This window comes from Hetaerina americana, unplaced genomic scaffold (assembly GCF_022747635.1).
Source record: "Hetaerina americana unplaced genomic scaffold, ioHetAmer1.1.p SCAF_3, whole genome shotgun sequence".
Taxonomy (NCBI): Eukaryota; Metazoa; Arthropoda; class Insecta; order Odonata; family Calopterygidae; genus Hetaerina; species Hetaerina americana.
The window spans coordinates 84,529,902-84,557,711 of NW_027286874.1; the positions used below are offsets into that span (position 1 = coordinate 84,529,902).

General features: G+C 35.0%; 1 protein-coding gene across 4 annotated transcripts; it reads left to right on the forward strand.

The window, feature by feature from the left end:
• Positions 1-1,482: 1,482 nt before the first annotated feature.
• On the forward strand, positions 1,483-23,273 carry LOC139690246 (uncharacterized). Of its 4 annotated transcripts, none has more exons than XM_071587584.1 (11): positions 1,483-1,824; positions 1,919-2,047; positions 7,467-7,584; positions 7,673-7,756; positions 11,300-11,388; positions 14,221-14,400; positions 14,994-15,187; positions 16,186-16,322; positions 17,625-17,749; positions 22,079-22,213; positions 22,620-23,273. In XM_071587584.1, exons 2-11 carry the CDS (start codon positions 1,928-1,930, stop codon positions 22,770-22,772), a joined length of 1,335 nt encoding a protein of 444 aa, XP_071443685.1. In that variant the 5' UTR covers positions 1,483-1,824; positions 1,919-1,927; the 3' UTR covers positions 22,773-23,273. The 4 variants fall into 4 exon arrangements, with proteins under 4 accessions (XP_071443685.1, XP_071443684.1, XP_071443686.1 ...); XM_071587583.1 differs by having other exon boundaries at positions 1,483-1,815; XM_071587585.1 differs by lacking the exon at positions 22,620-23,273 and having other exon boundaries at positions 1,483-1,832; positions 22,079-22,439.
• Positions 23,274-27,810: the final 4,537 nt, after the last annotated feature.

Consider the following 27,810-nt stretch of genomic DNA (forward strand, 5'->3'; position numbering starts at 1 on the left):
AAGTGAAAATATAAAATTTAATGTAGGTAAAATTTTTACTAAATAGAATGAGCAATTTAACATAAGTTATATTTTTTTACATTTTAGAATTAATATTGAAAAAGATATAAATTATTTTCAACAATGCTGCAACATGAAGAATTTTAGAAAAATGAAATACTGCAAGTGGGGCCCAAGCATTAAAATACCTACACTGGCTTGAGGGGTTAATCCAATTCATCCTCTCCCTAACAATTAGAGACATTGAGGAATACTTAATGAGTGCCATTTTTCCTTTATCAATGCTGAGAATAAATAGAATAGTGAATTTCATAACCCACAGCAACTATTTAAAACAGTACCTTATTTCATATTTTGTTCTGAGTTTATATGCTGTTATATTTATAGTTTTACTTCATATTATGTTTCCTAAATCTTAAGCCATAATTTGGTGCATCGTCGATTGAAGTAATTTATTTCATCGCCACTATATGTTAACTAATCATGCCAAAAGATCTACCTACTATTTAAATAGATAAAAACAAAGATGCAAATACAAACAATCATACCTATGTTAATTTCAAATGTAATAATTTTTTATACGTACATCAGAGTATTTTGAATGTAAACTTGTTGTTCTTGAATTAAAGCAATTATTTTCTGGAGCTTAAAAAGGCTCTCATCCTCCTCTTAATGGTGCAATGGAGTTCAAATATACCACAGATAACAAAGGAAGTAAAAAAATTAATATTCGATATTGAAAATCTAAAAAAATACTTTAAAAACGAATCATAGTACTTCAATAGTTGTCTACTTCAATAATAAAGTTATTTTCATTTCATCAGATACAATCATTATCAATATGTCAGTTTAATAGAATGTGATAATAAAACTATTGAAATATCATGTGGAATTTAATATCACTACTTTCTTATAATGTTAAATATAATAGAGTTGAAATACCATGTAACGCCACTAAAATAAAAGATCATAGGAAGTAAATCTTAAATGATTAAATACCCATTGTCACTTCTTCAACTCCAATCGTTTATAAACACAAAAGAAAACAAAATGAAAAATTCTCTTCCTTTAAAAACGTTAGGCTCAATATAATATAAAATAAGATAAAAATTCAGTTGCCACTCCTGCGGTAGGTATTGTGATCTTTAGTAACCATGCATCCAACGAGAAGTCTAATGAAGTACAAGTATGCCCAGACTAACCACTTCGATTTTCATTTGTTCATAGACTAATAATATACATAAATCAACATAACTAAAACACCAATTGTTTACACGTAAATTATGAGATTTGTCAAAGAAAATGGAGGCACTAATACTTTAAGCGAATTCCATTCATCTGGATCACATTCTCATCCGTCCACGATTTCAATTTAGCGCTTGTCCATGCCATAACCATCGCATTGGCCATCGCTGTTTTGTCGCCATACGGCGGCAATCAGCGACAATAACTGAATCACGTTATCGTTGAACATGTGGACAAGTGAATAAACTGGGGACAGCGGGAATTGGATACTTGGTATCAGGGGCAATTCAGGCATTTAAGTAGGAAATAATTAGTCGTTCAACTTGAAGAAACATGAGAATATGATAGTTATTAAAATGTATTATCAGTAATCTTACCTTGATTCATGTACATAATTTCCGTACCAAAAATGGATGCAAATTACAATTTAAGAAGTTTGGCCTTGGCCTTGAAAAACCGCTACTAGGCTGTTGTATCTCTTCTGAAAGATAATTAAGTGGTGACTTCATGATTGGTGTAATGTCATATGATATCCTATCAAGTTACCAGTGAGGCGGAGTGGTGAATTGGGTGCGCTGTGTAAATCCGTATAATATGAGTTCTATTGATGCTTATGAGTGTTTTGAGGTGCAGGAAAAAGGCGAAAACAATTCCATTTTTGTTCCATTTTCAGGACATTGTTATGCTTACTAATTTGGGTCGACTGTTGAGGTTTACTCCGCGGTTCTCGAGAAGTATTACCACATCTGCAGCTAATTTTTATTATAAGGTGGAAACGGACCAGAATACCAAAGAAAAAATGGTATGGTATTTCATTTAACATAGCGTGTGAAATATTTTTTGTATCCTGCGTATTAAGTAAAACGATTGTGTGAGCAGGGACTAGGATACACATATTTCTTTCTTCTACCATAAGAAAGTTTTCTTCATATTTAAATGTTGCAGTTGAATTTATACGTTTCGAATTCTTGCCAAATCTTTTGGCTCATATTTTCCTTAATATTTATGAAGTTACTTTAAAAACTGTATTGTAACAAAATTACATTGATTAATTTGAATTTACTCTTCGGCCGTTGTCACAGTTCAGTGAACATTCGGTTACTATAGACAGTTGATAATAATTCTACAGCATTTAAGAATTTTTGGTGCAGAAGTTTTTTTGGTAAAGCTTGCTTTGAGACCGTTGATATTACCGTTTTTAGATAAAAAATACAACACATTTGAATATAAGGAATTGATGAACTTGTGAATCGGGGCATAATAAATCTTTTGATATAAGTTTCCTCGTTGTTTATTCTAGAAACTAGTTGCTCCTCTGGATGACCTTTTTTAAGTTTAAGCGAGTTACAAAGTCCTTGCCCGTTCGTTGATAGACTTCAACTTGCATTAATCTTAGCATAAACCACGGTAATCCTACGGATATTTTGATAGGTTAGGGTCACTTCGTATTCCTAATGCATATCGTGTGTGGAATTCACATCAGGGTAGTGAGCCAGTTCCTTTCCAAGTACCCCATGTAGTTTCCCAGGAACATCTTGGTTCAGGGGAGGATTGTGAGCTGCTCACCGCTATCCGACTCTCAAGGCCTTTCTACAATGGATTCATTCTCGAGTATTGAAGTCCTACGAATTGTGTGAATCCTGAAAGTGGCTGTTGGTTGATTTGCTTGAGCTGAGCTGGTCTGAAGTCTTCAGTCTCAACAGTTAAAATATAACCACCTTTGATCAAGACTTGACTGGAGACTTCTTTCCTGCAGCTATGAATTAATGCTAGCCTTAAGACTTAGGTCTTGAGAATAGAGACTAAAGACCCATTGCAGAACGGCCATCATTCTTCTGCCTTCTCAACCTGTAGGGTTGGCAGGCGGGGTGTAACATCTCCTTTTAAGGGGCTCTATTTTCACTGCCAATTATTTTATGTCCATGTAGGAATATCATTATTTTATGACCTCCATGTATTCCATCCTAGATCTTTTCCTCTCTTCCCTCAATCATATTTACATGCCAATCTCAATGACTTATTGGGTGTATTAGTTGCCTGTTCCTTGTCATCTATTGCTTCCATCACCTGATTATTCTCTCTCACTCCCTTGCCTACGTTATTTATATATTATTTCATCACATTATTTTAGAATGGTAAATATAAGTCAAGTCACACAAAAACAAAAAAGTATGCATTAAATTTGAAAAATGGTTGTAATAAAATTACAGCTTGTCATCCTGTGACGGAAAATATTCGTTTAGGTCATAAAAACACCTCTTGATTAAAAAAGATATGAACATTTGATATGAGTTGGTATCTTTTATGCCTGCTGGTAAATGATTATGAATTTTAATGCCAGCATAAAGGGGTGTTTATAAAAGCAAAGAAGTGGAATGCTGTATTACATGCACCTGTATTTGTCTTATGGCTTAACAGTGGATACTATCATTTTTTTTAATTGACACATTTTTCTCGAACATACACACTTACATTGTATCTGTGCAAACGTGTTACAGGTAAGATTTCAAGATTTATAAAATGAGGTGTACATGATTATCTATCTTTTTGGAATTTTTTTGTCATATACCTAACAACTCTTTTTTTTCTATGACGAATGCTTTGTGGGGCAAATGCTGCTATGCTATGGGCAACACCCATAGCAGAACCCCAAAGGAAGCTGTTTTTAAAACTGCTTGATCAATAACATTTTCTAGGGTTCTTGGGACATAGGTAGTTCTGGAAAGGTTACTGCATAATATGTTCATTCCAGTTTTAGATTTTTCAGTTATTGAACCTAAAAAGTTGTAACTGCTGTCTTCTAATGATTATGTTTGATGTGAAGATCCATTTCAGGGGTTTCTGTTTTTACTGAAGTTATATATAGTTTGTTTTTCAAAATTTATTGTAAGCTCATTTTTGGTAAACCAGTCTCCTTAAGGTCCTTGGGAATCAGTAACATTATACTCCAGGAATGAGTTTTTCTTGTTACTTGGTGTTAAATTTTTTGCATCTGCATAATGAATTATTTCATCCCTCTTTGCATAGGTTGTCAAATCCTTTGTATAAATTAAGAATGCTATGGGACCTAGTATACTTCCTTGTGCCACATTGAAGTTTACTATATATGTAGTGGACAAGTTACTGCTTATTCCTCAATGTTCTAAATTTTCCAGCAGCATAGGGTGGTCTATACAGTCAAAGGCTCAAGAGAGGTCATTAAAGATTCCCACAGTGTTCCCACATTATTGTATGAGCCTGTCATCATTTTATTGATGAAACAAGCTGCAGCAGATCTAGTGTTTCGTCCCTCTTGGAAACTATGTTTTGCTGCATTTAACACTTTAAAAAAAATTACATTCTCTCTATAGTGAAATATTCAATATTTTTTTAGAATAAGACGGCAGCAATACTAGACATTACTTGCTCCAAGTATTTTTAACATGTAGCACCAGATTTCTAAAACTCAAACTTTTTTCTGGGAGGGTCCATAAGACCAATATATTGACATTTAAATGCATAGGTTTTTATGAAATATTTCATATGTTTATGCTGATTCCTTTCCATGTAAACATCCCAATTTTATTGTGAAATGAATCTTTGGCATCTCCTATTCTGACTCAGACATTCAGTTCACATTTTACATTAGATGTGACAATGCTTACAAGATAGCAGAGCATTCCAAACAGGATCGACGTAATTGGCATCATCCAAAGTCTTTTCCATATCAGTCAATGTAATGACTTTTGGCCTGTCTGCTTTCTTGGATTTCTTCATGATTATTCTTTGTAGCATTCCTATGTCTCTGCACTATCCAAACATCTTCGTACCGATTTTTCTTAACTTCACTTTCCATACAGTTGTAAATTATGTATTGTCATAATTTTTTAGGCTTGGGATGTGAGGGTTAATGGTTGATATCTTCTTGATTTCGGCCATTGAGTGGTTTAAGGTAAATAACTCCATGCTAAATATAAAGAAAATGCTAACTCTATCATGCAGCCTTAAAAATATGTGTAAATTAGATATCCTGGTAACATTACTGGGATTCCATCTTGACTCTAAGCTGAGCTGGAGTTTACTTATAAATGCTATCTGCATTATCAGAGGCACTATATCTGCTAAGAATACTTAGTATGTTAATCCCTACAAAACACCTAAGGTCCATTTACTTTGCTTTCTATTACAGTAATCTTAATTATGGTCTGGAAATCTGGGACTTTTCACATCTTTGTACACCAGTCCCTTTCTCAAATTGGCAAGTTCTTTGTAAATATGGAATCTTGCATACACTCCGTTAATTAACTTATGTAGCTTTGCTTTGACGTTTTTAACAATTGTTTGCAGAATTTCTCCTGGTGTTTGGTCTGGATCTGGTGATTTATTATACTTAAACTCTAAAAGCTTGACCAAATTCTATTTTTTATTATAATTGACCCAGTTTCTTCATCTGCAATGTTTTACTGTTTTTCCAAGTTGTGAGTTCTTAATAATTTTTTACACCGATCCATGTCGTAATGCTGACCCTTCTTCTACATTTATTACTTCTTTATTCTTCTTTCTTGAAATATTTGCAGGTTTATTCCCCATTCTGAATTAGTTTGTAAGTAAGATTTTTCACTGTTTCCCTCAACCACACTTTCCTCAATATCTCTACACTCATTCAATTCTTTTCTTCCTTTCTATTTTTCTGTTTATTAAATCTCATAACCTATTATGTGTGTCTTCCCTTATTTCTTCTTATACTATATTTTATGGGTTCTTCCCTGAGATCTTTTATCTCGTTCATAATTAAACTAATGTGTAATTATGGCTACTTCTTGTTTTATATGCTTCCTTATATCAATGAAAACTTGTCAATTCCTTATATTATACATATAAGGACTTTATTATTTTAGATATTATTTTTCCCTTCTTCTTCTTTATTTTTAGCACATTTTGCTTTGTATTTTTTTAATAATTTGTTGCAAAATTTGTAAATGAAATTTACTTTGAAAGAACAATAAACAAGAGTAACAACTACACGGAAACATTAATTGTACAGTAAATTAATTGATGCTTTCATACTGCTGTGCAGTAAATGCTAATTACTAGCACTAATAAAAGCACTTATTGATGTTGTTGCCCGCATCCATTTCTCATATTTTAATGTTGCAGTAGACATTTCCTTTCTTATGTTCATCAAAATTTTCTACTCATTATCTGCCAAAAGAAAAGAGAGCGGCCTAGAAAATGCAGTCTCACCATAGGATAGAACACAAAATCCATAATGTACATATACTTTCAGCGTTTGTGAAAAAATGTACAGTGAACTGATATATTTCCAGTTACTGTCCTCTGGTTGGCAACTCCTTGCAATTGTTGATCGTAAGAAGTTAATGCATGGATCATATTGCTACATTGGGTATGGTAATTTATCCTGAACCATTTATAAGGTTCATTTTTTAGTTTTTCCTTTAGAGTTTCATTTAATTTCGTGTCCTATTTTACCCATAGAGCCCTTCAATTTCCCATTGGTGGTATTAATACGATCAACCATTTAACTAACCTTTGCTAATGTTTGACTATAGTTTTAAGCAATTTATTTTCTGAAAATGGGTATTAACACATATTTTATCTTTCAAGAAGGCATCACATTTTACTCAGTCAAATTCATAAATGGATTACTAAGCAATGTGTTGCTACCAAACTATGATGCATATATTAATACATATTGTATCATTTCTATTGTTTAACAATTTTACACAAGGTAATTTGGTACCATGTTATGTATTTTGATGGAATGAGCAATGAAAGTTTATTCCTGTTTTTGGTAAAGCTTCTGTACTATTTCATCTGATATCTGACTGCTTGCCATTAGCTATTTTTGAACACCATCAATGCAAAAATTTTCATGCATAAGAGCAACTGGTTATTGGAATTATACTGAACCACAAAAATTATCTCAGTACCCAGTATTTATATCCAGACAGGTGGTTTGTAATCATGGCTGGTGGAGTTATACTGTTGAATGTCACAGAATTCTACCTAGTGGGGTGACTCCCAATTACCCGTTTTCAGTTGTCCTCTTAGTAAAGTATCTCTTCAGTATAATGCACAGAATATAATGATGCTAAATTTTACATTTGCAGGTGCTCGTAGAAAAATTATAAGTTTAAGAAATGAACCCCTTGGTACAGTACCTATTGTAGAGACCACTGAAATCTTGATTGCTTCCCTGCTTAATTGGATTTTGATTTCAGGTGAAAGTAGTTGATCTTCGTAGTGACACAATTAGCAGGCCTACTAAACTGATGAAACAAGCAATGTTTGAAGCCATTGTTGGTGATGATGTATATGGGGAGGATCCAACAGTTAATGGTATTATTTGTGAAATAAGGACACTTTCACTGCTTCTACTTCTTTTTATTATATCTAACACTCTTTATTTACACTTACATTTTTCAAGAATTGGAGAGGAAAGCAGCAGAACTTCTGGGTAAAGAAGCTGGCCTTTATATACCTAGTGGAACCATGGGCAACCTTATTGCAAGTAAGATAATCGTTTCTGCATGTTGAAGCTCAATAACTGCATTCATTTTACTCTCCTGTGTCACTTAACGGGAGCAATCATTTTACAGAACTCTTGACTATATGTTGCTGTGATTTAGAGCTATGAAAATTTTAGCACAAAAATAGTTGATTGGACAAGATTGTGTTGATAGTTCCCCGTACGTATTCCATTATATTTTGGAATCCAGGTCAAGTTCTTTTCTGTGTGCTTCATCTGGGTCTCAGGCTTAGGTGCTATTTTTCCACTTGCTAACTTAAACTTCATGAAAATCGTATTTTGCTGTTTTAGCGAGGTTCTCTTAAGTGGAGAATGTGATCATATAATGTTTTTCTAAAAAATAGACAAATTTATCTCACTTCTGATTCCAGAAATGCTGCATTTGTTTGGTCCAGGGATGAAAATAATGCACAGATTGACCTTGTTATAACTGTGAATACTTATCCTTAATTCTTGTGTTGTCATGCAGCCCTGAATTTCCACAAGTTTCATGGCAAACTGCAGCCCCTTTTCTGTTTCCCCAGGGGATTCTCAGGAATAGCTTTGGTGGCTTCACTTTCTTCCTATGGGGGTTATAGAACCAAATTGCTCCCCCTTAAAAGCCACCACTGTTTACTTGCAGGTCATGCCACATCTTTATTTGACCACTCTTTATTTCAATTTTGCTCAGGTGAGTTGATGATTGAAATGGTCTTTTCGTAATCTCTGCTGCATAGTGTGCTATGTTCTTGTGTTTTAGGGCTCCATCCATAATGTAAGATATGTGATAAATGAATATTTCCACCAAAGACTATCTTTGATGGTGTATCTCTGATAGTCCATTGCTATATTGATGCCCATAAGACCATGATGACATGAGATATGGCAAATTCAGTCGCTCTGTTCACCACCCAAAACCTTGGCAAGTTATTCCTCCAATGTCAACTTAAACTTTCGATTATATTGTCAGATTGAGAATGGGGAGTCATTGCCCATGTCTTCCTCACTCCAAGAATAATACAAACATCTGAAAGTGCCATATTTTGATTGTGTTTCCAAAAGTATTCCATATCAATTTATCTAGTTGACCTCCAAGGTCTCTACTGCCTCGTACCTGTAATTGCTTCCTGATTAGGAATAATATAAACTTTACCTATTGACTTAAATAGTTGAAAATCACGATAAAATACTTATTTCTTCTCCTTGTCTCAAAGAATGAGCCTGCATTTTCGACATCTGTTCATTCAAATGGTTCCCCCATGCGATACAACTGCATTACTGCTCGTCTGTGAATATGAGGCTATTTACATGCCACACAAATGTTTGATTTCTGTCACAATACCTGAACATCATTCATATATCCTAGCCAATAAAAAGTTTTTCAAACCTGAGGCTAGATTATACTATTACTGAGATGTCCACCTGAAGCTTGATTGTGTATATCATGGAGGACATGATGAATTTTGGACCATGGCAACAGTAGTTGAATGTTGGCTGTCTCACTGCTGGGTGACTTGCACTTCCTTTTCAGCATTCCACCCTCTATTAATGATGGATCCTATTGAGCCTGAGAGTTAATGGTCATAGTTTGCACAATCATCTGCAATCATATCCCACTTATAGCCACTTGGTAACTCAACTAATATCATTGTCTAGTAATTTCACTGTCTTTGGTCCACTCTTCTATTTCATCCAGGCCATTGCACTTGTCTATTCAATAGCGACAGCCTCCTTAGCAATGACTTATCGAGAACTTGTCTGTATTGTTATGAAATCCACCTCTTTGGAGTTGTATTCTAAAGACATAGGTTTGTAGGTATTCAATCCATCTGATGACCTGTCCTTCTGATCTGATGCTGTGACTGCTATCTTCATGCCACATGGTCAGTTATAACTCTATCAAGTACTCGTGGAAGCATTTAATTGTGTCTGCTATGGCTAAGAGCTTGTTCTTGGGGGTGATGTATCTCTGGTTTTGATAACTAGCCTCAAGTATTTTTAGTATGTCAACACTTTCATAACTCCATTAATTTGCTGGGACAATATACTCCCTTACCACTTGTGTCCGTGTTGGCAAAGAACAATTCATCAAACTTGGCCTGGGATGATACAGGCTATTCCAAATTCTCAAAAGGATGTTGATGCTCTGTGGTCTACTTGAAAGATGTCCCGTTTTCTGTAAGTTAGTGTGAATATCTGGCACTGTTGGAAATACCTCAATAAATCCACAGTAATACATGTATAACCGTCTTCTCATGATCTTCTGGTTTGACTAGGGTGCTGTGGGTAAGGTGCCCAGTTTGCAGCAGTGGGTAGCTGTCTTTCTTTGTTAGTTCATTCAATATCTGGTATTTGTTATGCATGCAATTGTAATTGCACTTGCAATTGTGCATGCAAAATCTTTGCTTTGATACATATTTCTTACCAATGCAATCAATGACTCTTAGGCTCATTATTTAAATTCCCATTCCCAACATTTTCCTTATATTCCCAATGAAAATACTTCCCTCACAAATCAGATTCTGGACTTTAAAAAAATTGGTTATTTTCCCTATTTTTTTCATAAGTGTTTGATGAAATAAATTAAATCCTGACCTTATCTAGATTTTTCCAACTGAGTGGTCATCCTGTTTGCTTTATACCTGTAGCTCGAATTTTTAGGGAAAATATAATTTGAATTCTAATAAATCCACATTCACCTAAACTGCAGCATTAAGAGTTGGAATAGCTTCTTTATATTAACTATGATATTTATTACCTGAATTTATATCTCTCAGCATTTTCTAATAAAAAATGCCTCATTTACTAATTTTGCAGTATAACAGTTTAGCAACAAAAGGAATGACTAATAACAAGGTTTCATTAGGTGTTGGATTATACTCTTCAGATTTATATATACCATGTGTTGAGGGTTGTTGTTTTTACTATTGTGTACATATTCTTGTCGCATCTGAGCCACCTGGCCAATACTATCTTGGCTCAGTTTTTCTTATGAGATGGCACAGATTGCTCATACAGAACCTTCTAATGATATATCTGTCTCAGCATTCATCACTGTGTATGTTTTACAGGATGTGATTTAAAAGTTTAATATTACTTCAGTGTGCTCAAAAGAGTTCTCAATGAACTTAGAAAAATTTGCTCTTGAAAATTACTGACAAATGTGCCCTTAACATTTCATACAATTTTTTATAAATTGCCTTGAATGACCTCATCTTTAAGTGTAGCCTTAAATGCAACTAAGAGGCCAATGATGTTGCGGGTGCTGTGCAGCTAATGCATCCAAAGTCACTGTTTTCACTTTTGCTATGTGCCATTGGCCTGATCTTCCTATCCAAAGATGAAAACTCCGTTCATGTCAATCAAGACCCTGAATGAACTCTAAATTTGGTTAGTGCTTAATCGAAAATAACAGATGGACTGAATGTTCAGGTGTCATGCCTCTTGTGGTATTACAAATGGGATGAAATAATTGATAATTTTAATTTTTATTCTCTTAGAGGATTAATGCCTATGCATGACATGAATGTTTTTTTTTCCTGTCAGTTATGGTTCACTGCACCCGGCGAGGCTCAGAAGTTCTCCTAGGTGATCTCACCCACACAGTTTTATACGAGCAAGGAGGTGCTGCACAGGTGGGTGGCACTGTTTTGAAATCTTACAATTTAATGTGTACACTTTTTTAAAATGAAAATACTAGATCCTTTTTCTGCAGATGGCATATTTTCTCTGCAATTCACAGAGAATCCAATGCTAAAAATTTTTCCACAAAAGATATCTTTATTATTGTTAGGTCTTCTGTATTTTAAACAGTTGTATTCTTCATGTCCTGTGCTCATATCGTTATAGCCAGATAGCTCTTCTTTCATACATCCCCCTTTATTTGATATGCGTACATATTTGTTCGTGGGTCTTCCAATTGGAAGGCCCCCTCATTATGTTACTGAAGTTTCTGTGTTTCAAGATGCACACAGTGAATATTGTTCTTCTTTTCATTTGGTTGTCCATAAAACATTTTCTTCTTTTTCCCAATGTTTGCCTCATTTACTTTTCTTTTCTTTATCTGTCCAAGTGATCATCAGGATTTGCCTTTAGTGCCAGGGCTAATAGCTTCATAGCTCCTCTTTACTCTTTTTACTCTTTCAGGCATCCATGCTTCTGATCCATTAATTACCTTAAACTGCTCGTTTGTTTTCTCATACTACTTACTTTTCTCTGATAATTTTTTTAACACAGTACTTTGAATCCTTTACATCATGAACACCTTTATTACTTGGGGTATTTCAAGATGATGTCAACCACCTCTGTCTGAATAAAAGTGAAATCTCCCTTCTTCTCATTTCTGTATCCTTAACATTATAGTGTTTCATCTTATTTTTCCATATACAGGGTGAATGCCAACCTGGAAAACTTAGAAAATTACCACTTGCCGGGAAGCTCAAAGAATTTGGCAGATTTCCAGGAAATTTTTTTTGAAAATTTTACTTAGGTGATTTCTCTTCCTGTCATTTTGGGAGGCAAATATTTATGCCTTAATATCTCTGTTCTTCATAGCTCTTCACCTACTTGATCTTTCTCAGGAGGCATTGCATGGTGATTTCACAATTTGAAGAAGTAGCTAATGCCTGACATAAAATAAAGGGCCTAAACATTTTGCTTTGTTAATATATTTATGTTTTAACAGTTTTATTGTGTGTTCATTTTTGCTGTTGCTCCTTTGTGAAAATGTTTTATTTTGTTCCGTAGCAATCTTGTCAAAAGGTAGTTTTTTTCTTTGAGTGATTTTTAGGCTTCTTGTTGATCAATCAGAACGGAAAATTGTTAATGTGACTGAGGTGATGCTATATTCACTACTGTTATCAGTCTTGTTGAGGTTTTGTAAATAAGTACATCACAAAATTTTCAGAGTGTTGGTTTCGTTTTCCAGAAAACCTATGTTCATTGCTAAGAGGGTCATTTTTCAGTAACTTTAGATTTTAGAATTTCTGATCAAAATGGTGTTCTTCTTCACATGCAATAATTATGAATTCACATTTACTTCTGACACTGCTGTAAATATAGTATGTAATATTCCCAAAAACACAATGAGACTACCTGCTGTTTCTTGATTTTTTTGACTTTGCAGTCCATGATTATTACCATCCGACCAGTATTCACCCATAAATTAACTTTGTTGGGGATGTGGTATGTAAATGGAAAATACACCCTCTTTGATCTGGATAGTTTTGGGGAATTTATAACACCTCGAGTGAAACCCTGCATTACTCTAGCATTTAAACATTCTTATTATTGATTTCTTTGAAGTAATTACTCAATTTATATTTGAAAGTCCTCTCAATTCATGTTTTAACTACAATATCATTTGTTTTTTATATATTAAAACTTATCAAAACTTTATCTTAGATTATTTGCTTACCATTTCTGGTGTTTATTATGTTGGATCTTACACAGTTAGTAAAACTTTGGTAACAAATGGTAAAGAGATCAGCTGCAAAGCATGACCTTATTCTATGTATCCAAAACAATGTTTTAGTAATGGTGTGCAGGAATATGGATACATTTATTACTTATCATTCAAAATGCAAGGAATAAATCCAAAGAACTTTCTGACCTTCTTATTTGACTGTATTTTTCATCTGAAAATTGCTTATAATGACATTATTCCCACATGGAGCTTTGCCCTGTACAGAAATTTGGTATGCAAACAAATAATAATTTAAGACTTGATTGCATCGCATTGATTGCATTAAAACTTTGTTTACTAATAGCAATTCAGATGCATGGGCATTTAAAATTCACCAATAAGTAGAGATAATTTTGAGTTAAACTATAAAACTTATCAAGTATTCAGCCTAAATAATCATGATTATGTAATGTGTTGCAGGAAAAGAAATAAAGAGCGGATGTACTTGCAGCTATCAAAATAAAAAAAGAGGATTATTCTGAGCACTACATTTTAAAAACAAAGATTATGGCCTAAATAACTGCATTGGTTTTTTATAAAAAGAAATTTCAAAGTAGAGTGCACAAAACATAAATATGCTTTGCAAGGATATACTTGTGTAAAAGAAAGTTTTGTAGCTAAAACCATACAAAATTAAAATTATAAGCTATTTTATGAAACAAATCTATTTTACTAGATTTTTTAGTTTCCTTTGTGTATTTTATTTAGTTTTCTTTGCGTTTTTTATTTAGTTTTCTTTGTGTATTTATAAATAGCATGAATATTGTGAGTCTATAATCAGATCTTGTATACACTTTCAAACTTGCGTAAAGTTTCAGTGGATTATTTGATCACATTAGTGCAATTTTTAATTACAAGCATTGCTCAAATTATTCTAATCTTTCAGATAATTTATTGTTACAATGTGTATTTCATCATCAGTATTACATTTCAAGGTTTTTTATAATGACACATGGAATTATTTTGTAGCATAATTTAACAATACACATTCTTAATTTTTCAGATAGCTGGTGTTTCTCTGTGTATGCTACCCAATCATCCAGATGGTACATTTGATATTGAACTGATGAAGTCAAAAGTCAGGACTAGGGACATTCATGAGCCAACTTCCTCGCTGATTATTGTGGAAAACACTCATAATATATGTGGAGGGAAAGTCCTACCACTCAAGTGGCTTGATGAGGTATGATATATGTATATCGTGTTCCTTTGCATCAAACTATTTACAACTTACTATAATTTTTTCCTATTATTAAGTGATTGTTTTCTATTTTTTTATGGCTTCTACGAGAAAATGAAGCCCTGATCCATGGCGTCTAAATCTTTTTGGGAGGCTCTCACTTTTAGTGAAAACTTTAAGCTTTGACAACATAATTTTTGAAGAAAATTGGTGTTATATTTTATATAAATTAGCTTATTGCATGTTTAACTGAGTTCTTCTTACATTGTAGGGTTCTAATGTATTTTATGGAGTTGTTGAAAGTTGTTGGCAATCAATGATACACAAGGTTCGAGGGGACAAATGTTCCAAGGGGTGTGCCCGGATTTGAGATGATTTGTTGTGCATCCATTGACACAATACGATATTTTGTACAGATTCCAAGATGGTGATGCAGCATAATTTATTGAAATGATAAAAAATTACCATTTGTATTGACTGAAGAAAGTATTAAGAAAATAAGGTCAAACACAGTTAAAAATTAATTGAATAGCAAAATATTTGATTTGGTTGCACATTGTTTAATATCTGGCCACTGTGTTGTTCTTCCTTTTTAGTTAGCAGTTGCAGCATCTTCTCTTAAAATTCCTCTTCACATGGATGGAGCTCGATTGTTCAATGCTGCAGTTTACTTGGGCATCCCAGCTTCTAGGATTGTGAAAAACTTTGCATCTGTAACATTTTGCCTCAGTAAAAGCCTTGGAGCTCCAATAGGATCTGTTTTGGTTGGGTCAAAGGCTTTTATTTATGAGTGAGTCCATTATTGTTGCATTAGGTATTAGTTGAAAATAATTTTTCCTGGATGAAGTCTATTAATCATTACCCAAGATTCAATGTATTGGATCAGTATCAGGTGATGAGGGCCACAAGTTCCTGCCTCTATATCATGTTTAGATTGAAAGGGAGGAGGTGAGGGAAGGGGGCTATGTGATTCAAAAGAAGGGTGTGTATTGGTCCTAATGGATGGAAATGGGAGGGATGAGAGGGAATGATTGTTGGGGGTAGGCAAGGGGTGGGGAACACAACCCTCTTTTTGTCCCTCAAGCCATAAGCCCTCATTCTGCCTTCTTTTGCCCTCACTAGTGCCTCACCTGTGATAAGAATAAAATATATTTTATGGCAATGGAAAATACGATGGTGGTCTGAAAATTTTCCGATCTCAGAAAATTTCAGAAAAAATGTCTTGTATCTTTGTTACCCAAGCCTAACAAGCCTCAGAAAATTTCAGAAAAAATGTCTTGTATCTTTGTTACCCAAGCCTAACAAAGATACAATACATTTTTTCTGAAATTTTCTGAGGTTGGAAACTTTTCAGACCACCCTCGTGTATGGTTGAATGTGCAAATAGCCATGAATATGCTTCACTTCTGAACTGTAGTTATGGCCTTCCCTGAAATATTGTATTCTTATGTTCATTCTATGATGTTTTCTGATCATGCTAAAAGCAATAAATTTAAAGATAAAAATGTTGGATTTTTTAATAGTTACTAAATGGTTAAGAAGTTTCAAAGCAGATTTTGAAAGGGGAGCATATTTTTATGTTTCAACTAGTCTTTAATAAAATGTATATATTTGTGTATGTTCATGCAAGGAGAGGTTTATAATTATTAATTGAGGTAAATATAATTCTAGGAAACTAGCATAAAATACTTTACTATTTGAAATTAAAAAAAACTAAATAATTCTTATTTACATGCAGTCCTTTAATCCTTTGATATCTGTGGAAGTAAATTTGGTTTTTCCTGATAGGGCAAGGCGTGCCAGAAAAGCATTGGGTGGAGGGATGAGACAAGCAGGTTTTATGGCAGCTGCAGGGATTGTTGCCTTAGATACCATGGTTGACCGACTTGCAATCGATCACAAGCATACATATCAAATTGCTAAAGGTAAGACTTTCATTTTGGTGTTGTATGTTTTCATGACTCTGTGAGTTAATATTTTTCCTTGTTATCCCTTGTTACAAATCTATTCACCTATGTTAACTGTTAATGTTTGCTACCATTTGTAATTTTTTAAGTTTTATCCAATAGTACATAAAATCCAGTATCATTTGCTTTTCCCATTTTTCAATCATATCTTACTTTATTTTGAGGTGATGGAGAGGTTATTCCTAAAATTATTTCATGCTGTTTTCTGTTATGCTTCATGTTACAATATTACATGCATTGCATAAGAACGTCAATAAGCTGTGCATGAAATATCCAGGAGTTAACTGGCAATTTAACTATACGGGTATTAAATGTGGGTGTCTATAGTGCTTGAATGCGCACTGTACTATGAGCCATTATATAAGTAGAGCGAAATGCACTTTTTAAGTCACTCCTTATGGAATATAGTTAAAACTGTATTACATAGGAAACTGTTTCAAGTGTGACTTTGTGGAACTGCTTCATGATTAACTCAAACGTTTTTTTAATTTTACTTAAAAGTTTTATTACTCAGACCTGATTTAATTGCTGCACAACGTCTTCAGGTGAGTTTTGAAGAATTATCCACAGCTATATGTACTCACCCCTACCAATAGCTGAGTATTGTACTTATGGATAAAGTTCTGTAACTCATCTAAAGATGTTGTACAGTAATGAAATATGAGTCATGTTATAAACATTTTTAAGCGAAATTAGACAAGTGTTTGAGGTCTTTTAAATTTTAAATCTGACTTAGCTTGGGGCATTATTTAGTTTTGAACAGAATTTACAAATCTCTTTAGGGGACATTTAATGAAGAATTAAATACTGAGAGGGAGACTGAAAAAGTAGTTATAAAATATTATTCAATGAACATTTTTATCAATGGATTAAAATTTTTACATTTTTTTAGAACTGTATTTGGCCATATAAGTGAATAGAGCCATAGGATAGGAATATGCTTTTTAGACAGCATGGTGCCAGTTAAAAGTTAAGTAGAAATGAAGAAGGAAATGATTTAAGGCAAGCATAAGGAAGTTCTTGTGATGCATAGAAACTTCAATTGGTAGAATAACTAATCATTTTAGCTGTCTTCTGTGACAAATTCTAAGAACTGCTGGGAAGGCTGTGATTATATGGGATTCAAAATGGGATGTATTGAAAATTGTAGTTTTTACAAGAGAGAGGTACAAGTATACTTTACTTTAAGATAGGGTACAGGGTGATAGGTATATATTTCAATTTTTACATCTATTTTAACTGATGATAACTTTTTTCCAGCTATTAATGATGTCAAGAGCAAATACTTCAATGTGGACCTGGAGAATTTGCACACAAACATCCTCTTTATATGGTATGATGTCAAACGACTTGATTCAGTGGAATTTTGTGAACGCTTGGCTCGGGTAAGTTACATTTACTATTTACTTTTATTGACTCCTTTTAAATGTAATAACAAGAATGTCAACACTAAATTCTAATAATTACCAATGTTTTCTTTGGTTCCTTTGTTAAATTTAATTTCTTTGAAGGCCAATGTTTGTTTTGATAATTAAATATAATAAAGTGTCATTTCATCATAGATGAAATGGCACTTTAAAGCAATTAATTGCCGTTAAAAATATATTGGCCTAGATTATCTCATTCACTATCTGAGAGTAATTCAAAACATGTGGTTGACCTCTCCCTCACCACATATCTTTAGGGACACAATATAATACATGCTCTTAATATTGGCAAGCCAACAAATGGATGCTGTGAAGTTGTCAATATTCATTTTCACAGTGATTTCTTCAGATTTTTTTGCTGAATTGGACCACTTAAGAGTTTCCTTAAATGAATTTTAGTTTCAGCTTTCTCTCTTTCTCAAAAAAAGGGTTTAAACCAACGGATTAGAGTGGGCTTACCACTACTGGCATATTTTTCTGTTTCTTGTTGTATTCATTTATAATGTTATCTTTTTAGGGAAATAACTCTTCTTGCTTTTTTTGCTGGCTTTTCATCCATATTATGTAGATTACAGGTGGACTAGGAAAGGTCCCTCACAGTGAAACAATTAGAAAATGAAGTAGCCGAGAAAGTTAAGCTCTTCCTATTCTTGTAACCCTGTTCTGAGTCAGCAAATTACAATTGATGACTTCTAATCTGGAAAAACTACTGTGCATATTCTGACTTGAATCGCAACAAAACAGTTCATCCATTGCTCTCAATCGTCCAACTCAGGCAAAATTATTAATTGCATAGAATTATATTTTGCCAACTTGAAGATTACCAAGTCTATGGCTGCTTAGTACCATTGTAATAGGTTGCGTGCCTGCATGCAATGCTGCTGCTGATGATCAACCCTCTCTAACCAACCTTTGGCTCCTAACTGGATAGCCCCTGCTGCCCAAACCCATATACCCTGTATGTTGGAGCCGGTAAGATCGCCACCTTGTGTGTTAACTAAAAGTATGTTCATGAGGGCCCGTCAGCCTGAATTTTGGCAGATGGGAGCGTTACCATGCCATCTCTTGTGACTTAACGTTTCGTATAGTCTATGCATTTTCCAAAACAGATGTTTGCTATAAAAATTGCCACAATGACTGTACTGGAGTGAGTGCAAAGTCCCTGTATTGTCAATGGTCAGCAGTTTCTTCTGGAACAAATTCAGACCATATGTATGAATGAGTAACCCTGTTCAATGTGTAGAGGGTAGGGTACATTTCCTCCTTTTGGTTGGTTCATTACCCAAGGATGTTAAGGATCCTTCTTAACTATCATTCAGTCATTATGGTCCCACCATGTGTCAATATGGCATCTTCATATACATGTAATATATTGGTGGCCCAAGTCATGGGTTCCTTCTTGTATAGGATTCCAGCCTCTTAAAGGGTGTCATCACCACATAGTATCATGTTGAAACATCATACTGATTAGGAAGGAGGGAAGGCAAAGCACCCACATCATTCAGAACATGTAGCCTACAGCTTTGGGGATATCATTCGTGCTAAGCTGGGGAATGCTGGCTCTGTGCAACTGTAACAGTTCAGTTTTGCGGCATTATCCCTTACAACTGGAGCAAAATTCATTCCCATCTTAAATTTTATCAAGGAAAAGGGTTCGCTAATAATGCTGGCTACTTTGCCAACCATAATATTATGCATTACTAAGCATGTGTCTTAAAAAATGAAAGTTACCAAAATAATATTTTGTAATAAATTACTTGTGTGTTTTAGCATTTTTGATGAAATTGACTCTTAAATGTAGTTTAAGGAGAGGGGAGTTCCCAAAATGATTAAATGCCTGCTACTTCATTTTGTGTTTTGTACTTGCTCCACTAGGATCTTAGTGTCGCTAGTGGTCACCTACTTTTCCAAACTTAAATTCAGACGTATTATTTGTGATTTTTTGTGCAAGGTTTAATAATATTTTGTGAATAGTTTAAAAAATTCTCCTTAAAGAAAAACCCACAAGAAGACAACCATGAGAGAATGAAAATAATTGTAGAAGTGTAAAGCGAAATCATTGCAAAGCAAGAGCAATGGCTAGTCTAGCATGCTTGTACAATCGGTCTACTTCAGCTATTCACACTATCCTCAAGAACAAGGACAAAATTAAGCAGATAGATGCTTCAAAGGGAGTGACAAGAATATCTACGCAAAGGTTACATATTCTCAACAATGTGGAAAGGTTGCTTCTTATATGGATAAACAAAAAGCAATTGCGATGCAATGCTATTAATGAGAATATCATTATTAAGAAGGTGAAAATAAAATTCACAGGTAATTTTAAAGAAGCCAGGATCATCAATGACCAAAGAAGTATTTAAAGGAAGCTGTGTATGGTTTGAGAAGTTTAAAAGAAGAACCGGCGACGAGCATGGTGAAACAGCATGTTCTGAGTCAAAGGCAGCAAAGAACTTGATTGGTGACTTCAAGAAGCTTGTAAATTCAGAAGTTTACCTGCCCCAACAGGTTTTTAATTACGACAAAACATGTCTTCTCTGGAAGAAGATGCCAATGCAAGCCCTTTTATGTGCTGGTAACAGCAGAGGAGAATGAATTTCCCAGCTACTAGCCAATGAAAGGCCATCTCATGCAGCTTTTTTGTGCCAATGCAAAAGGCTTAATTTGAAAATTAAGCTCCCACTTGTTTATCATTCAGAAACTCAGAATCATTAGGCGGGGCAGTGAGATTGAAACTGAGCACTCAATATCCAGGGGCCTTCTGCATACCTAATTAAAGCAAATGCAGCTTGCCTTTCTTTATCCATGGCCGATTGTGACCTGATTGGGCATATTTAATAATGTAAAACACATAATGATGAAAAACCTATGGGGTACCTGGCAGACACCTTGAGAAACAAAAGATAAGTGATTGGTCACCATTAGACCTTGAGTTAATTTTATTGTGGTGACCCATCATGATTAAACCTACTTGTAGTTTTCATTTGAGAACATGTATTCTCTCTCTTATTTTCACCCTGACCTGCCTGATTTGCTTGTAAAATAGCAATATTTGACCATTATAAAATTGCAGTGAGTACTAAATTAAATGGGTGTTACAAGGGCGGTTCAATAAGTACCCGTGTTATAAATGAAGAAACCATTTTTTCAAAAACTTTTTCTTTTCAACATAGTCCCCTTTTAGAAAAATACCCTTCTCCCAATGTTCCACCCATTTTTTTAACCCCTCCAAAAAATAGGATTTGTCAAACTCTCCAACATACGCCTCTGTATCAGCGATAACTTCCTCGTTTGAGCTGAATTTTTTCCTGTGAGCCATTTCTTCATGTTAGGGAATAAGAAAAAGTCGCAGGGAGCCAAATCGGGTGAATACAGGGGGTGCGGCAGCAATTCATAACATAGTTCATGCAGTTTGGTGGCGACAACTCTGGATCAGCCATTGTTGTCCACCGTGAGCAATTGCGGCACCCATCGGGCCAACAATTTTTTCACTGCCAACTTATCATGTAAAATATTAATTGTCATTCCGGTCGACACACCCACGGCCTCTGCTACTTTGTGCACTTTCGTTCATTGACCGGCTAGAATCATGGCGTGGACTTTTTGAATGATTTCCTTGGTAACCACGTCTGCCGGGCGTCCTGGTCGCTCCTCATCAAAAACAGATGTTCGCCCACGTTTAAATTCGTTGAACAAATATCTAACTGTGATCATAGGTGGCGAAGTGTTCTCATAAACAGCATCCAACTTTGCTTTTATCTCCTCGCATTTCTTCCCATCCAAAAACAAAAAGTGAATTACTGAACCATGCTGCTCTTTTTTCATCTTCCCATCCAAAAACAAAAAGTGAATTACTGAACCATACTGCTCTTTTTTCATCTTCCCATCCAAAAACAAAAAGTGAATTACTGAACCATACTGCTCTTTTTTCATCTTAGCAAAAATCACGAAACACATCTTACTTGAATGGCTGCCAAATCCAAACTAACCTTGAAATCAGTCTGAAATTTGTTTCACCGTCATTTGATAGATGGTAGCACATGATGATAACATAAACTTCCCTCAGGAACGCCCTTTGTCTTCAAATACGGGTACTTATTGAACCGCCCTTGTATTGTATAATTAAATAGAAAATGTGCTGATTGGTTTGGAATTAGTTTGAATGAGTACAAGTGCAATGCTCCTTATATAGAATTTTTTACTGACATTGAATGCATCATAGTTCACTTTCCACTCGCTGTGCTGAAATATTTGATGTCATGTTCCAATTTTTCTTGCTCCATTCAGGTTGAAGATGATGAAAAAGAGGTGCTTGGCAAGGAAATTGCAGTTAAGATGGTACCTTTGAGAAAAAGTTATATGAGGCTTGTTTTATACCATGAAATCACTGATGAAGATGTTCAAGATGCGATTGCAAAACTGGTATACTTAATAAAAAAGTATAATTAGTGTTTCTGCATTAATAGAATAATTATGAATAATATTTTTATCAAATGCTCATACCTTTGTTACTCAGCTTGTAGGAAATGTTATTTTGATGTTTGTTTTTATATGAAGACATTGTATTATGTTTAAAAGTAATATGGCAATAAAAACTGAGATGGTTGTTATTTTAAAGGATAAATGCCCGGGGTACTTTCATGATGGTATTACTTTGAAGCTATTGTTTGTTTTACTTCTTCAAAAGAAGGTCTCATATTATAGGAGCTTGTAAAGTATCTCAGTGTTCAATTCCTTATGAGTCAAATTTATGTTCCCAATGTCTGTCCCCTATTGATTGTCCGCTTTTATCCTAGTAAGCCTTTTCTTGTTTGTTTGGGTTTTCCAGCTGCCAAGATACCTGCATTTATATGAGGAAAATCCCAAAGATGTGAAAATCTTGTTGTATCCATTAGAAGTGAGCCAAAAGGCTGTGGAGACTTTAAAAATTGTTTCAGAGAATGGACTTAGGTATTGTGCTTTTCTTTTTTTTATATTATAGATATTTTTTGGGCCGTTCATGGCAAATTTAGAGGCATTTACAGGCATGCTTAAATTGTGGTAATGTGCAGTTGGTTGTTTGTGTTGTGGCAGGAGTTGGTTTTGTGATGGGGCAGTCTTTTATTTTCTACATTAAGGAATTGTAGGCCATTACATTAATAGTAAAGGAAACGTAAAGTAGGATGGAGTTGCTTATGGATGGTAATTGCAAATGAGCTCCGCGGAGTGAAAAGTATGTCTTCAGTGTGATCACCTTCTGCCAAAAGTACACGGAAGAAATTTGCCATCCTGTTATTGAGAATAAGATGTTGTGCTCTGACTAACTTTTATCTCTTTACTGAAGATATCATCACCTCTCTGGAAAGATTGCAACTCCCCGATTTGCAGTCACCCACTGACAATGTGAGAAATGTTGGGTGTGGGAGATGGTAGTTCCTGTGCTTGGTGATAACCCAGGTGCCCGTGGCTGAGTAATAGCTTATTTGGAAGAATTTAGTTCCTATATCCCTTGTAACATGTAAGTGATACAAGGCACAAATCATCTCTACCTTTAATGTTGATATTGTACTTATTTGGTTTGCTTCATATCCATCATGGGAATGTGTTGGGTTGTGATAGGTGCAAAATGACCTTAGTAGTCAGTACACTTGAATAAATTGTCTCATCCATAGCAACAATAGTTCTGCACACTCATCTATAGTATCAATTATTTCAAGCCTGGGAGCTAATCTTGGAAGGTATTGAAAATGGGTTGGTTATTTATGCCTTCCTGTTGAACAGTGTCCCTCATGAGAGTAGTCTCTGGGAGACTATGCTTCCTTACAGGCTGAGGGAGTGTGAGGGTAGCTGGTGGTAGATGTTATCTAGGGCGGCTATCTGAAAAGAATGAAGGAAAATTTTATGGCTGATGACTCGTGTACCATTTTGTTCACGGGAAAACTTTGTATAGCCCTGTTGCACCTTTTCAAGACCACCTTCAGAACCATTTCACTAATCCTTAACTCAGAATTGAGATGCCCTTGCTCTAACTGCATTTTCCTGAAGTCAATATTTGTTATTCTATTGCTTCTTTACTCCCCTCACGTGTGACAGTTTTTTACAAATAGTTACTGCCGCATTAACTGTATTACCAGCAATATCCACTAAGGGAGTGTTACTGTTACAGTTTTAATAATTTTCAAGACCCCTGTGGGTAGGGAATGAACTATACTCGCACAGTATCCTTGCTTATCCTAAGAGGCGACTAAAAGGGAGGTGAACGATCCTGAAAACAAAGTACCAGTTCAGCTAGAATAGCATCCAACTAATAAGGGCTGCTGCTAAGCATTCATACCACCGTTCAAATTCCACCCTTCTATTGGTCATTCCTGGAGACCTGTATTAGGGATAAGGGAATATCGATGGTAAGTTCTTGGTACCCAACCTGGCTATTGATGACTGTTGTGAACTAGGGAACTTAATACTCTTCATCTCCATATTTTAGTGTACACAGATGGCTGTTGGAAATCCATAGCCAGTCATCTGGTATAACTATTGGGGTGCCACTACTAGGTGATCAGCTGCCTCCAACCAAGAGACTTTTAACAAAAAAAATATATCCTGTTTGGTTTTGGCCTTGGAAATTAAAATCTGTGCTTATTTATGCCTGATTTAATTATGAGGTGAGCCCGTAAGTCTGGGTCTAGAAATTTGGCACTTTTCTGTAGAGTAGGACAATATAGTGATGAGGGTTAGAGGTTTGTTAGAGAAGAATAATACTTTGAGAAGTTAATTATGGCTCATATTTGCAGCCAGTCATTAGGATGAACTTGATCTTAGAAATTGGTCTTGGAGGAGTTAATAGTGGTAGGATACTTGCATAGTGAGTGGGGCCAAGAAGAGATATAGGTAGGATCCACCTGAGCAGGTGGATCCTACCATGTTATGGCTAAGGGGTGACATGAACTATACAGGTTGACCAAAGCAGGGAATGCCTCACTCATAATATTGATCTCTGTGTGTATAGTGACTTTTTCCCACAATGTTGGAATGCATAGGGGAGGGTTTGTTGATAATACCTGTATTGGAGGTGACCAAGCCTAGAGATGCATCATCGTGATTTGTTTGCAAGGCCACTTGCCAATTAAGTCCATGCTAATGATCCTGCGTAGGAATGCCCATGATGGAGAACACCCTGGCTTGGAGAGGTTTTGGCATTGTCTGAGCAGGAATCAGTCAAAGCACCTCATCCAGATTTGATGCTGCTAGACAATTGCCAAGGCATATGGGGAACATCATGACACTATCACTGTTGTGCGAGCTCTTTTGTGAAGTTGCTATAAATTTACAAATTAATGCGTTTTAACCATTGTTAGCCTGATCCATCACAGCTTCAGCATTTTCAATGAAAGAAATCCCCCTGAAAATCTGTGGGTTATTTCTCTGGCATTAAAAGTCTGACGTAGCATTAATGGCTTTTGCTAGATATATTCTTGGGAATTTTGATTTCATGACAAAATTCCATCAAATTAACACAGAGTAGAGGGTAGAATAATTTCTTAGACCTTACAATGTAATCAGATACAGAAACATGATTTCAATTTACTGGTAACCTACCTATACAGGTCATGCAATTCCTTCCAGTTCCAATTATCCAATTTCCCACAGGTTATCCAGTTTCTGTTCCATGATACATAGATTAACCAGCATCCTGATGTCCAATAGAAATTTTGAATTAGAACTCGCAACCATAAAGAACATCTCCATCAAGAAGGGCTACCAGGACAATCTGATCTAATCCAATGAGGTACCATTCTACTCAAAACCCCAACACCTATTGCAAAGGCCTGGGATTTCATTAATTGAAATCAGGGTTACATGTATCCAGAATAAGGTGCACCTCCCGTGTAAACCGAAAGGACACCATATAGTGCAACTGCAGTAAAATTTTATCAATGATTGAGTATATTGTAATGATATTTCTAATATTGGTGTCTTTAGATCTTTTTAAAATATGGTCAAGGGCATCGAGGCCTCTTAGTATACTTGAAGATAATGTAAAACATCAAAAACTGGTCTTACAATAAATCTTATCTTGTGGAAAATGTTCCTATCCATTCTTTATTATGTCTGAATTCCACCACGTCACACTTGAAACTACTCAATTTGCTCCTAGTAATGGTTTTCATAATTTTATCAAAGCCTCTGGTTTCCTGTGTCCCAAAGTATATCCAGCAGGATACTTGGACTATCCCTATTGGAAGATCCCACAGCCAGTGCCAAACACTGATTATCACATCCGTGAAATACCTCACGGCTGCAGCTGAGTACCAGTTACGAATTTGGGAAACCTTGAATTTGGATTTTGATGAGGTATTTACAAATGGTTCGAAGTCTCGTACAACCAGTGCTGATGCTGTGATATCCTTCTATTGTGAAACCATTAACACAAAACTCAGTCTGCCGTGCAGTACATACACAGGAGAGCTCTTCATTATCTAGATGGCTCTCGGTGATGAGGGTGGATAGGGGCTGGACTCAAATACCCTAAAGCATGAGGGGAGGGATAGGTGCCCCATTGTTGTGTAGGGTAGAGTATGGGTACTGTACCATATTGCCTTCCAATCTGCTATTACTTCACAGTCTGGAATCTTGAAGCTGCAACAAAATGATGAGTGAGCTGAAGGGTGAGGCTAGATATGGTATGAAAAATGATCTAATTCTAATTCAAAAATGGTCCTGTATAGGTTTCAACAGGAGAGCTTGCTGTCTCAGTCATGGCTGCAAAAATAATACATACTGTGATGCCCCAGGAAAGGGAAAAAAATGGGTATTTAATTATCAAGATAAATTCAATTCTTCATTGTTGTCTCGAGAGTCACCAAAATGTGAACTTCATGGATTTTAAAGGTAGGTAGAATTTTCATGCCTGTATAACCTATTAAAAATGTTGACTCCTTAGCGTAATTTATTGACACTCTTTAAACAAATTACATCATCTAAACTATTCTTTGTTTAATATTCTCACTAAATTTAAATGTAATCCAAAATTTGGTTGAGTGCAATATAAACTCACTTGTTGTCTAACTTTAATCTGATAGGCTAACTCACAATTGGGAATTTTTTAAAATTTAGACTAATTTATTTTTTCTGAATGCAATGAAATCTTCCCTGGATTTGGACTAACCATGTGTTTAACTTACATCATTAGGGGTCTGTTTTTATCTAAGATAGCAATCATGTTTAAAGACAAGGTTTAATGTACTTATTAGTTTAAAATGAAATTCTATCATTGCCAATATTATTGCTGTGAAAAAATAAAATTTTCTGATTAAGTTTCTCGTATTAAACCTTGGGAATTAGAAAAATTTTAATTTTTTTAATCATGTACAGTAGTTGTAAATTTTGTAACTACGAGGAAATTCTTGATTGCTCTGTTTATCATTTGTCTTGATTCTTTCTCATTTTTTGTAAGTGTTACCAGGTATTTCCAATAGTCATTCACTTTACTGATGTTATCTTCATCCTAAAATGTGTACAAGAGGAGCACAAATCATAAAAAATGCAACTTGCACATTTCCAAGATAACTAAAGGATGTTTATAAAAGGAAAATATTTACACCAAAAGCACTGAAAGATTTAATTATGCTTAAGTGTCTATATTGGTTGCATATAGGTTCACATAGTTTGAACAACTTTATTTGTAGTGTGTGTGTATGCATAACAGATGTACCATATGATATAAAGTCCACATAAAGGTATGATGGGTAATGTTGGATAAAAATCTGCAGAGTGGTATGTTGTTTTTATACCATATATGGGAGGTACGTGGTAGGTTCAAATACTTGAATTATCCTTCATTTAGGACGGATGTGAAAATGTTACCTTGTCTCCATTTTTTCATGGAGAAAAATGTGAGCAAGGAATTCATGGAAAAGGTATTTGGAATCATTAGAGATGTCAGAGTACATATTCTCCTCTATTCTGCAATGCAGTATAGTACAGCTGTATGAGAATCAACAGATCTAGGGGTGATCCTGGATAGTGAGTATAAATGTTGG

Bases quoted from the DNA above. Each gene is read 5' to 3' on its own strand.
- LOC139690246 (XM_071587584.1), top strand. From the start codon at position 1,928: ATGCTTACTAATTTGGGTCGACTGTTGAGGTTTACTCCGCGGTTCTCG. The intron at 7,585-7,672 runs GTATTATTTGTG...ACATTTTTCAAG, and splicing joins GGAGGATCCAACAGTTAATG to AATTGGAGAGGAAAGCAGCA. The intron at 7,757-11,299 runs GTAAGATAATCG...TTTTCCTGTCAG, and splicing joins CATGGGCAACCTTATTGCAA to TTATGGTTCACTGCACCCGG.